This window comes from Callospermophilus lateralis, unplaced genomic scaffold (assembly GCF_048772815.1).
Source record: "Callospermophilus lateralis isolate mCalLat2 unplaced genomic scaffold, mCalLat2.hap1 Scaffold_177, whole genome shotgun sequence".
In the NCBI taxonomy this organism is placed as follows: Eukaryota; Metazoa; Chordata; class Mammalia; order Rodentia; family Sciuridae; genus Callospermophilus; species Callospermophilus lateralis.
In genome coordinates, this window is record NW_027512821.1 from 1,901,438 (window position 1) to 1,915,094 (window position 13,657).

At 42.1% G+C, this 13,657-nt stretch overlaps 1 protein-coding gene across 1 annotated transcript in view; it reads right to left on the reverse strand.

The window, feature by feature from the left end:
* The window catches only part of LOC143389997 (AF4/FMR2 family member 3-like), a 178,330-nt gene that overhangs the window by 98,606 nt on the left and 66,067 nt on the right, over positions 1-13,657 (reverse strand). Inside the window, 1 exon segment of the mRNA XM_077108156.1 lies at positions 10,614-10,665. Within this exon segment, the coding sequence (XP_076964271.1) occupies positions 10,614-10,665 (52 nt within the window).

Here is a 13,657-nt window from a genome sequence, read left to right on the forward strand (position 1 = left end):
CTTTCTGAATTTTTTTTTAAGTCCTTTTGCTCCCTCAGTAAGATGGCACCCCCACTTTCCACTGGCCTTGGTGGATGGTGGATGACAATGAAGGCAACTAGGGCCTACATTGTGGAACACAGGTGTGACTTTGTTTTTGTACAAAGACCAGACAAAAGTGACGTAAATGCTTTGGTGGTTTTGTATATATATATTTTTTTTTAAATACAACCTGTGCTTGCAGAACCCAAATCTAAGTCTGGCTTTACATTTTATCAAAACCTTTTCTTTCCTCAGACAAAATAGTAATATTTGAAGGTAAAAATAGGTTTGTAATGGCTAGGAAAGATTTTCTTAATTTTCAAGCCAGTCATAAAAGAGAACGGAGAACCAATTTTGAGCATGTTGCTGCTGTGAGAATTTCTTTCTCTCAAGTGAAACACAGTTTTGCAGGTTGGGAGAGAGTTTTGCATGGAATGCATCATAATCGCACAATTTTCTTTGAACTGCTCTGGACTTGGAAGTCAAGGTTGAAGGGAGAGGTACCTGGAGATCTACTGCTGAATCAGACCTCCAAGAGAGATGTTCTGGCTAATCCGCACCCTGGAGATGACCACATCTGGTGGCCTGACATTTCAGCACCTGTCTGATCTGCTTCTTAAAGATGGTCTTGTTTCACTCAGCACAGCCTGAAGGCTACAGATGTGATTGGGATAGAACTACAAGTGCCAAGGGCCCGGATGACCAAAGATAATATATATATATATATATATATATATATATATATATATATATATATATATATATATATATTTTTTTTTTTTTTTTTTTCTTATGTAGAAGTAACATGCCGAGAGAGTCTCCTGAGAAAGGCTATATTCATGAGATAACCAGCTCCACTTGGAGAAAATTCAGAAGAATCAAAATGAAGCTTTCCAATGGTAATATGTACCAAACACGTGGACAAGTGTAGGTCAATTCTTTACTGCCTGACACCACCCTAGCCTGGGGAGGAGTGATACCAAGTATTCCAAGGAGCCACTACTCATGAACTGTGACAATTCCAAATAAGCTATCGAAGAACAAAACACATTGAAGTCATGGGACAAAAGGGGCATTCCTCTGAGCTGAGCAGAAGTGTGCTCTGGAGGCAGAATCCCCTTCCTCTGCCAACCAGCAGCCCTGTCAGAAGGTGTGCAGAGGAGGTGTGAGCCCATCATGTCCGTGTGGGGCCCTTGGCCTGCTCCCTCAATGGAGAGTCTGGGCAGTTGGTGTTGATATCTGCCCATAACAAAAACTTCGCTTTGTTTAAAAAATGTAGCTCCTTCTATGAATTCTGCAACAAAGGCCACTATTCCCCATTTTTTTGTGTGTGTTTTATGTTTGCCCCAATTTAATGGATCATCTTTTAAAACGTTTATATGATTTTCTCATTTTGCAGATTTCCACTGAGGGTCCTTGGATTGAAATTAGGTACATCCCATGGCCAAGGTGGGCTGCACAACAACTCAACTGGCATAAATATCAATTGGATCCCGAAGAAGAGAGCTTAAAAAAACATTTTAGCAAATAGTGTTGGAGGCTTTTGTGCCTCTCTCTGTCTTGGTGACATTTAAGTTGGCTGACCATTTCCATTTTGGAAATTGCAGTTGATTAACATGAAAAAGAAAAAAAGCAATTATGGATTTGTTTTTTCCTGTGTAGCCACAATATGCTTGTGCTTTTTGCAAATGTTTGTACACAGTAGCATGACATAATAAAGGAAATTTTCATCTGCTTCCAGTGACAGTAAAATTTTATTTATGGTTACTTCATACATAGATACAACAATGACCTGATAAGCTGTCGCCTTCAACTATAGTTGTTGTTTTATTTCCATATTAAAAAAGAAACCAGTTCATCAATGTGATCAAATTGGATAATTTAGCTCAGGTTAATCAATTCAAGACTAAAAATAAAAGCTTAAACACCTTCCCCTGATGACGCTATTAGGACTAGTATGATCCTATGTACATGTTTGCATAGCCCTTTAAGGCCAGGCATTTCCAGGCATTGGAAACTTACTTATGTATTTTGAGGTTAAATCATTGTAACAAATATTACTAATGTGTAATTCATCCAGACCAACAAGCCAGCATCTTGCATGGATGTTTGATGCTTACTAGGTATTTAAGACTATTCTCAGAATGATTTATGTTAAAACCTGTCTAGCTCTTGTTTGGCCACAAATAACAATACAGTTCATTTTTCATGGAGGAGAAACTTGATTTTGGAGCCTTGCCCCCCAAACCTGGTCCTGATTATTGCTTCAACTCCTGTTTATATAATTCTACACAATTTTGGCAGGATTCAAGAGCACATACCAGGGTGTTGGCTTTGATGAATCTCCTGGGATGTGAATGTCACGCTGACTGGATGAACTCTGGCCACAAATCCCAGACAAGCACAATGACTCTATTTATTCAGACTTGGCTGCCTGAATGCAGATTGACTCTGGGGGTAATAAATTTTCACAGGCCAAGAACTTCAGCATCAACCAAGCTGATCCTGAGAAGAAAAATGCACCTAAGGAGGCAGAGCTGGGCGCATAAACCTCCTGCATTTTTATTCCATGTCTGCATTTCATTCGGGGGATTCATTTGGTCACTGATGGACATGCACCGACAATGGTGCCAGAGGTTCTTTTTAAAAAAATTCTGCTTTTTGTTATGCATTTGTCATATTAAAAAGGAACAAGGGATCAACGAAGATGTCCCTTTATAGTTGGTGATGGCTTTTTATAAAAAATATATTTTTTTTAGCTGTTGATGGACCTTTATTTTTTATTTATTTATATGTGGTGCTGAGAATTGAACCCTGTGCCTCACACATGCTAGGCAAGTGCTCTGCCACTGAGCCCCAGCCCCAGTGATTGCTTTTAATGTGTTAGCACACCCCAAACTGATATGACCTCTGGGGTAAAGAGCAGAGAATTGAGGACACATTTCTTGTGCCACAGCGTCAGAAACCAAAGGCTACAAAATGGAGTAAGAACTGCAATTCTGGGCTCAGAGCAGCCTCACCTACAATCTTGACATCTCGATGCAGCGAGACGTTAGATTTTCCCTGACAAACGTGATTATTACTCTATGCATTATAAATAAGAAAATAATTGGCTCTTTAGCTTGCAGATTTATGTTAATGACCTAGCTATCTATTAAATTAATTGCGTGCTCTACAAATATTGATTGGGGATTAAAAGGTAACTTTCTTTCATTGTGCAAGAAGTAAATTAGGCCAACAGGGAAATTTCCCTCTACAGATTATATCCAAAGATCGTTGCCTGCAAAATTAAAATAGTCAGTCTAAGCTGATAAACCACGCTCATTTAAAAGAGAAAAATGCATTTATATAATTAAAATGAAAAGACTGCCCAGTATGTGCGGGTAATGTAATTACCAAGAAGCTGTAGGCATGTGGAGAGCCGTTCGATTTGGATCCCTGTTCCCTTCCTCTCCCGAGCTATGTATTTGTCACCTCGGAAATGCTGTCTGCCATTGACACTGTCTCGGCTGCTGCTGGCTGAAAGTGTTCATCATGCGCTCCTTTCCTCAGGTCTCAGCCATAACCCTTCCATCTAGATACTCTCTGTCTCACCTCCCAAGCCTTCCTTCCCCAGAGAGGCAGAGCTCATGGTTTCTACCCAAAGGCAAGCCATGCCATCCAATTCCTCTCTCCCTTCCAAAGCCCCATTAAAAATTCCCTTTAAGGCCAAATGACTTCAGGAATCATTTTGTCCTAAGCCTTCTAATTCCTTTCCATTCTTCTACAGAACCCTCAGCCTTGGGAATGGCCAACTTAAGAAGAGATCCAACAAATCTGCTCCATGATTCACATGCTCTTCATTTGTCCTAGGAGGGACACTTGTTCTCCACTCTTTTGGGTTATTTCCAATTTGAAGCCCATCAAGGGTAAGATCTGTAGGGGCAGCCAGGAGATGACCGTTCCATTTTAATTATATCTGCAAACTTTCCAAGCAAACATTGGCACAGCCCCAGATGTAGACACCACAGCCAAAATTCCATCGTCCTTGGAAAGGACACCCACTTTCTTGGCTTTGGAGGTTCCCACTTGACATAACTTATCAAAACATGAACCTCCATATGGCTTGATGCAAAGATGTGAAAGAAGTGGCTACTGACACTAGAGGCCCTGGAGGTTGGACAGAGGCTTTTCTCTCGGCTGTTTGTGCATTCGTTTACAGCTGGCTTATGATCTTGGGTCTTATATTTTTGTTAATTCTGTCAATACTTTTTAAAAAAATATTTATTTTTTAGTTTTAGGTGGACACAATATCTTTATTTTATTTTTATGTGGTGCTGAGAATCGAACCCAGGGCCTCACGCATGCTAGGCCAGTGCGCTACCACTTGAGCCACATCCTCAGCCTGTCAATATTTTTTTCAAAAAAATTGTTTCTAGTCATCAATGGACTTTTCTTTTCTTTCTTTCTTTCTTTCTTTCTATGCAGTGCTGAGAATTGAACCCAGTGCCTCGCCCAGGTGAGGCAAGCACTCTACCACTAAGCCCCAGCCCCAGCCTTCTATCAACAATTTTGATGTTTATGGAGGACTAATTAGAAAAAAAAAATCAGAGTGTTCAGTAAACGAAATAAAGAAATGGCAGAGGTTATCCTTGATACTGGACTCCCGACAACAGAAAATATGCCCCATATAACACAACCCTTATTCACACATCCGTCAACATGTAGCGTCTCTGCTGTGCCAAGCACCATCTCTTCCCTCAGGAAACTTCCAGTTTAGTTGGTAGAGAGAGACATTTAAAAACAGAAGCATACAATATATAACTAAAATTATGTGAGAGCTAGGATAAAGATCAAGGTTACGGGGAGAAGGACAAACCAGGGGTCGATTTAGATCGGGGCAAGATTTCGCTGAGGAAGCGGTCACACTGAAGATGAGTAGGTGTTAGGCAAAAACGGAGGAGGCAGAGGCCGGTAGAGGCCGCAACACCTGAGCTTGGCTTGCTGAAGGGCCCAAATAAGGTTCAGGGGACTGAAATGCCATGAATGAGTTCAACAAGGGGACAAAGCCAGACCCTGCAAAGCAGTGTCGGTCACACTATGAGCTCTGGGTTTTACCCCTGGTGGAATGGGAAACCCATTTAAGAGATGGAAGATTGTATTATAGAGGGTGGGGATCAGCAAAATAGTAGTTTATATTAGACTGGTTTGGACCAGCCAGGATGGAAAGAGGTGAGTAAACTAATATTTAATTTTGGAGGCTGAATTTAGAGGTTTTAAGGATTAAATGAATGTTTGAGTGAGAAACAGGGAGTCATCAAGGATGGGTCCTGGATTTCTAGGCTTGACTTGTTGGGCATCCGGCCATGCCGGTTTTAGACACAGGAATGATCTCAAGAGGAACATATTTGTGCGTCTGCACAGAGTGGGGTGGCAAAGACCAGAAGCTCTGTTGGGCACAGATTTGAAACGCTTGTGAGACATTCCAGTGGAAAAGTCAAGGAAGTCTGAGGTTCAGGAGAGAACTCTGAGCTGAGGCTATAACTTTAAAGATTGCCAGTACATAAAAATTGAAGGTCATGGGAAGGAATGAGCTCACCAAGAAAGAGTAGAAACAGAGAAGTCGGGAATAAATATTACAAGGCTTTAACATTCAACGCTGGGAAGAGATCGTGCAGCCAGCAAAGCATCCTGGGAAGAAACAGCCAGGGGGGCAGGAAACAGACCAGCAGAGTGTGGTGTTGGTTCCTCTTCAGAAGAGGAGTGAGCAAGAGTGTTCCATGCTCAGACTTCTGGGAAAGTCAAGGGACTGAGAAGAACCCAATTCATTTGGCTCCATGGAGGTCACTGGTGGTTCCGGAGGAGCAGTTCTGGTGGAGAGGCAGGAAGTAAGAAAGCACAAGAACAAGTCCCCAGATAACACTACAAGAGGAAACGGGATGGCCTTTGGGGAGGAGCAGGACAGTGTCCTTTTGTACAGCGGGGAGACGGGTAAGGATGTAGGGAGATAAAAGCAGTCGTGTGGATGCCGTATTGGAAAGATTCATCTATCCTGTTGGAAGCCAGTCATCCATGGTATGCTCTAGAGAGATAAGGAGGAACAAGATACAGAATAAGACTCAAGTTTTTCACCCACAAAGTTGAGAAGATAGAAAACTAGATCTCTTGGTATCTGCTATTATAAAATCTGAGATGGAGGTAATTACAGGACATTGAGGGAGACCAACAGGAAATGACAGCACCAGGTACTGATCTAAGTTATGTCTATAGAATATGATACCTAGACAAGCCGCCAAATAAGGACACAAAGAGATATACACCAAAACATTACAGAGAAGATGAAATCATATTCCTCAAAATGTTCAGGAAACTCATAGAAAAACAGCAAAAAGAAAAAAAACCGAAAAAACAAAGAACATACCAAAAAAGGGGGGGGGGGGCAGACTTGAGCCTTAACATATCTATAACTACATTAAGTGTAAATGGTCTAAATGCTCCAATTAAAAGTGAAATTGGCAGAGTTGAGGAAAATATGACTTAACCACATGCTGTCTATAAGAAACTCACTTCAAGTATAAAAATATAGGCAGATTGAAAGTAAATGAATGGAAAAATCACACTATGCAATCATTAAAACAAAAACAAAAACAAACAAAAAGGAGTAGCTATACAGAAACCAGAAAAAGCAAAGAGCAAAGAGAAATGACCAGAGGTAGGGAGGAACACTACATAATGATAAAAGAGTCAATTTATCAAAATATAGAATCCTATATATTTATATACACCAACTAACAGAGATGGAAAATATGTAAAGCAAAAACTGATAGTATGGAAAGGAGAAATAAATCCACAAATAAAGCCAGAGACTTCAACACTATTCTGAACAATTGATAGAGTAACTAGGCAAAAAGTCAGAAAACATAAGAACTCAATAACATCAAACTCAACAACATTAAATAGGATGCAATATTTACAGAGCATTCCACCCAACAATAGCCGAGTTCACATTCTTCTAAGTGCCCATAAAACACACTGATATAAGCCAAATTTGAATCATAAAAAGCTTCAACAAGTTTGTGAATTGAAGTCATATAGTGTATGTTCTCTGACCATTAATGGAACCAAACTAGAAATCAATAAAAGTAAGATTAAAGCAGCTCTCTATAAACAGCTGGACATTGAATAACACACTTCTAAATAATCCACAAATCAAAGAAGTTGTTTCATTGAACTAAATGGCAATAAAAACACAACATGTCCACATTGGTGGGATAAAGCCACAGTGGTGCTGAGAGTAAAATGTGCAGCACTAAATGCTTACATTATAAAAGAGGATGTTTCAAATCAATAATCAAAGCTTAGATTAGATTAAGTTAAAAAAAAAACACAAAGTTTCAGGGCTAGGGATATAGGTTACTGGTAGAGCCCTTGCCTAGCACATGTGAGGCCCTGTGTTCAATCCCCAGCACCACACACATGCACATAAATAAAATCTACACTTTCCCAATGAAATGGATCAACTGGAAAAAGGAGGGAAATAATTAATCATTGAAATTAAACACTGAAAAAATCTATCTACACAGAGGAAATCAATGAAACAAAAACCATTTTAAAAATAGATAATCTCTAGTAAGACAGACCAAAACAGAAAAAGAAAAAAAGAAGAAAGACAAATGATGAGTACCAGGAATGAAATGGGCTAGTATTACAGGTCTGTATGCATCGAAAGGATAATAAAGAAATGCTCTAAATAACTCTAGACCTGTAAACATGACAATTTAAATGACACAGATAGAGTAATTACTTGAAGAGCACACATTATTACAACTGATTAATTAGCTCATTAGAAACCCAAGAAACAATGTAACTATTAAGGAAATAAAATTTGTAAGCTTTAAACATTTCCAAGCCCACATGGCTTCAATTCCCAGTCTGCTTTATCTCCAAGAGCACTGGGGCACTTGGGGAAGAGGCAGCATCAGATGGGAGCATGCAAACACACCAGGAGTCCCCAGATCTTTGCAGGAGGACAAACAGGTGTAGCTGCTTGGAGCTCCTGTGGGACTCTCTTTATTACAGCTGCTATTACAGGTCAGCTGGACCGACATTCACAAGGACAACCAGCAGTCATGGAAGATAAGGTTAAGGATCTTTGCATATATGTTTACCAGAGCAGGGAAGTAAGCAGTATGTTTTCAAAAGACTTTGGGGTAGGGGAAAAATTCTGATTACACCTGGAAAAATCACTTATGGTAAGCATTTAGTCATCTTGCGATGACAGAGAAGTGAAGTGTGCATATGTGTGCTGCATAAGTATGCAGGCTGCATTATTTCAGGGGAAAATCTTACTTTGGTCTTGGAGAAAGAGAGAGGGAAAAAAACAACACTCCATATCATTAGTCTTTTTTAAAGGTAGGGAATTACAATTTTGTGATTAGACTAGGAAATAATTATAGGCCAAAGTAGGACAACTTAATAGAATTAGTGCTGAAGAATTAACTTAAACTACACACACAGAACCACCGTCTGGGGTCTTGATTACGAGATAGGGATTACTGCAGACAAATAATTCATCCTGTCAGTTCCTTTCATTGCAAAAATAGGAAGGGATCAAATAAGCAAGAATCAAGGACCTGACTTGCATATTCACAGCACAAGATTATCAGTGGCTGGAGATTGGAAAGCAATAGCCAAAAGCTTCTTACTGTTTTAGAGAAAATGTATAAGCACACCACTGATAATGCATGTGTTTTAAAATTGAGTTTTCTTTCTTTCTTTCTTTCTTTTTTAAAGAGAGAGTGAGAGAGAATTTTTAAAAAATATTTATTTTTTAGTTTTCGGCGGGCACAACATCTTTTGTTTGTATGTGTTGCTGAGGATCGAACCCGGGCTGCACGCATGCCAGGCGAGCGTGATACCGCTTGAGCCACATCCCCAGCCCCTAAAATTGAGTTTTCATTAGAAATATTTCCTGGAGATAGCTCCAGAATTATTTCCAATTAAGAAAAGTTTGCTAGATCAAACAGTCTGTGAATCTTTTTTTCTAATACAAAACATACATAATTTATGCTTTTGACAACTTAATCCCTACTGTGCTTATATGAGCCTCAAAGAGATGAAACAATCTGCTATTTTTTAAAAAATATGTATTTTATAGTTGTTGATGAACCTTTATTTTATTCATTGGTTTATATTTGGTGCTGAGAATCGAACCCAGTGCCTCATACATGCCAGGCAAGTGCTCTACCACCGAGCCACGACCCCAGACCCCAAATCACTGCTTTTATTCAGACAGATGAGAAACCAAAATTAGGAATAAGATTTGTTAACTAACTGCTAAGAGTGCAGTGCTGTGGTGTCTCACTGCCTAGTGTAGACACCTAGAAATAAATGAACTGATCTGTCACAAATGCAAAGCCTTCGGTGCCCCTCCCTGCCCCTGCCAGCCTTCCCTCCCTGGGGTGTTCTCTGATTGCCAATCTGATCTCCAGATTCACGGAGCCCATCTCACACCCCTGGTGCCCCAGCTTCCCTCAGCAAGGAGGGGACCCCACAGTGGTGACCCCGGGGCCACATTCTGCTCAGACACCTGGAAACTTTCCTTTCCTCTCATTTCTCCTCCTTCTTGCTTGCTCTCTCTGCATTATTTGTATTGTTATCTAGACAGTGAATCACCCATGCAGCACTCCAGGGTACCTCTGCATCAAGTTTGCTACATTAAAATCAGTTGAATGGCATATGCATTTGGTATTGCGTGCAAAAAATGACTTATTAAAACAACAACAACTCCTGGAATTGTCTTTCCACCCATCCTGTTTATCCAAACTTGACAACACACAATCCAGGTGATGAGAAAAAGGAAACAGAAGTGTAGGGAAATCTAGCTCTGGTGTTTTCAAACTAGCTTTACAACACCAGCGTTTTCTGAAATGCAGGGTAGAAGTGATGAATGCTGAGTGGATATTTTTTCACCTTAACTGACTGATCAGAAGAGTATTTATAACCCCCCTGACGGATGTCTCAAGCTGATAAATCAACACCGAGGGAGAATATTTCAAGCACATTTATCATTTAAGACAAACAGCCCGGACTGCGCGTGATCATTTTTTATTCATCATTTTAGCTCACCTCCACATTTGCTTCTTCTCAATGTTAATAATATCTGTATAAAGCTGCTCAATATTTAATGTTACGGCTTGCCTGCTGCATGCCGATGAGCTTAAGGTCACGTGTTTGATCTCTAGAAGGCTGGGTTAGCTTTGCCAAAAAAGAAAAGGAAAAAAAAAAAAAGGAAAAGAAAAGGTGGTGGGGGTGGGGAGAGGAAGGGAGAAAGAAAGAAAAAAGGGCTCCATTGCCCAGGGAAGCCTGATTCTGGTCCGCTTCCTTGTAAAAATATACTCGTTGCTGGACTCCCTGTCACAGGACATCACAGAATTAAAGTTTTAAGGGGAATTAAGGCCAAGGTATTTCAACAGACTTGCCCAACTGCACAGAGGCTCACGATCAATGGAACCTTCTAGAGAAGCACCATCCCAACTCACGTCCCGCAGAGCCGGCTGGTGAGCGGCAGCCCTGTCCCACCCACAGGACGGCGACAGACAAGAGCCTCTTACCTGCTCACCCTCCTCTTCATCGCTACTTAGCTTGAGGTCATCTTCCAGCATTCTGAAAGAGACAGAGAGGCACAGGTACTTAGTAGTTTCAAAACCACTTAACACCAAAAAGTGTCACCTTTCTAAGAGCAACGTTTCAGTAATAGTAAGTCTGCTTTATTTCCTAATTATTATTATTTTTCTTTCTCTCTTAAGGGCTTTTCCTCTGAGCCACCAAGGGAAGAGCAGACAGTGTCACCACGGAAATCAGCCCTGGCGACAATCACGGGAGGAGATGGGACGCTTCCAGAATGAGTTGATTTGGACAACAGAACTAAAGGGGGCTTCCCCCCCCACCCCCGGGGCAGTTTTAATTCCACAATTACTTGTTCATTGTTTTCCATGTCCAGGGGCCGGGCTGTGTCCCTGTGCCTGCCTGGGGGTGGGGAGTGGGGGCGTTCATGGTAAAGAAAATGGAAGACTAAGTAGCACTCTGCTGGGAGCCAGGCAAAATAACCCTGAGCTGTGAGCAACCCAGCCTTGGTCCTCCACCTGGGTGTGTGAGGGCTGGAGAAGTCACCTGCCCCAGACCATGCTGGGCAGAGAAAACCCAACAGCGGGAGGGGCTTTGGGGGCCACGCCCCACCCACTCGGGGTGCCTCGGATTCTTCCTAACAGAAGCCGTGAGTCCATCAAAGCCAAGAGAGAAAAAGAGAAATGCAACTTCAGACCCTATTGTTTCTGATGACGAGAAAAACTGTATTCTTATCAGCACCTCTGAGTTATTTCTTTCTATAATAGAAGTTTTCAGATGGACTCATTGAAAAAAAACAAATGCCGTCTATAAGGAACTGTACCAGGGGAGCTGTCCTAGGGCCCACACTGCATGCACCAGGGGCTCCACCCATGGGTCTGAAGGCATCTGAGCCCTTGTGCTTAAAGACCTCATTGTCCTCATTGAAGTCGGCTTCCCAAGACTGTCCCCCAACACGGGTCTGGTGCTCTTTAAATGCCAATTATAGGCCTATCATCAAAAGACGCCCCTGGATGTTTTTATAATCCATGGTAGTGATTTTTGTGATGAAGCAGGCAGGCTGTGGGCCCAGGGCTGCTCCAGGTGTCCATGCGAGTTACTTGACCTACCCTCTGCCCACTGGTCCCCTTATCCCTATTTGTAAATAGGTGATCTTGTGTGTGTGATCCTGCTTTAGAGTCTGAGAGTCTGTGAAATAAATTTGCTTTTCCCATTTCATAGTCAAGAAAAATGGAGAACTCAGCTAAGACATTTCTGTCGTTTCTGATGTACAAGTGGAGCCATTACCAGCAGGACACCGATTCCGTGTCCCCACAGGCCCTTCAACCCTCCCAGTGGAGGCATACTTCATTGCTCTAGTCTTCAAACCCCAAGGAAACACCCACGTCAGCCTGGGGGGGACTGCGGGGCTCCCCGACGTCACTCTGTGCTCCTGGTGGGTGGTTCATTTTCTCGAGCTCACAAACCCACACACTTGGCTTCTCAGAGAAGAGCCACCTTGGTGATTTATTAGCACACCCTTTGGAAATAGCCTAGGGAAGGGGACTGTGTTTCCTTTGCCCTTGCACAATGACGGCGCAGAGGACAACCCCAGTTGGTTGGCGAGGCCACAGCACTTTCCCTAAGACCGTTTTCTACCAAAACACAGATGCCTTTCTGATTCAAAAAAGACCCACAAAAGGAGGCGATTTCTTGGCTCCACCCTTCATCTCTTCTTTTGAGGTAAACTACCAATCAATCTCCAGGATGCCGGGCGAGGCTTGAGTGTTCTCAGAGTGGGTGGTCCTACGGGTGGGTGGGCAAAGGGAGGGGCACACACACCATCAGCATTAAGCACCCCTTGTCGTGGAGATCATATCAAGGGTGACGGGAAACTTAATCTTTATATGTTCATGGTGTGCACCGCTCGGAAGACCCTGCCAACAAGAGCAAGACACCTTGGGGTGCCCTGCCGTCGGGGGTCTTAGCCTGGCTGCACACCAGCTGGGGGGACTTGTCACCCGATGAGGCCGGCAGTGCTGCAAGCCGCCACAATGGCAAAGGCAGTGTGTGAGGTGCTCTTTTAAGGGAGGGAGCAAAGTGAACTTTTGTTTATTTTAAGCACGTTCTAAACGCGTTGCAATGGCCTGAATGTGATCCTCTAACATTCATGATTTGGGAAGTTAATCCCCAAAGTCAGATGTGGATGGTATTTGGAGATGGGACCTTGGTGAGGTGACTATTGTTAGAGGAGCCCATGAGGGTAGGACTCCCACGACGACATTAGACCAAAAGGAAGAAAGATGCGAGTTAGCACAGTTGCACTGTTTCTCTACATGATGCCCTCCACCATGTTACGATGCTGCAGGATGGCTCCCACTAGGTGCCAGAGCCATGTGCTCGGACATTTTAGCATCTAGAACCATGAGTCAAATAAATCGATATTCTTTATAAATTACCTGGTCTCAGATATTTTATTATAGCAGTTGAAAACAGATAAAGGCATGAATCAACACATAAACACACATCTGTTTGATTCTCGTACTGTCCCTCACATTTCCAGATTGCAGGCAAGTCATATATCTGGTCTTGGCATTTCTTTTTTTTTTTAAAGAGACAGTGAGAGAGGGAGAGAGAGAGAGAGAGAGAGAGAGAGAGAGAGAGAGAGAGAGAGAGAGAGAGAATTTTTTAATATTTATTTTTTAGTTATCCGCGGACACAACATCTTTGTTTGTATGTGGTGCTGAGAATCGAACCCGGGCCGCACGCATGCCAGGCGAGCGCTCTACCGCTTGAGCCACATCCCCAGCCCCCTGGTCTTGGCATTTCTAATAATGGGACTCCTTTACTTTTGACAGTATTTCTAGAAGAAAACCAACCAGGGTTTCACATTGCTCTGTGCATAACAATCGTTTGATAACTTAATTTTTTAAAAAAGAATTTATTGTGTTCCTGGCTAAGTTCTAAAAATAAAGAATCACATGTGCATTAGACTATTTTCTGTCACTATAAGAAAATGCCTGAGGCTGGGTATTTCATAAAGAAAAGAGGC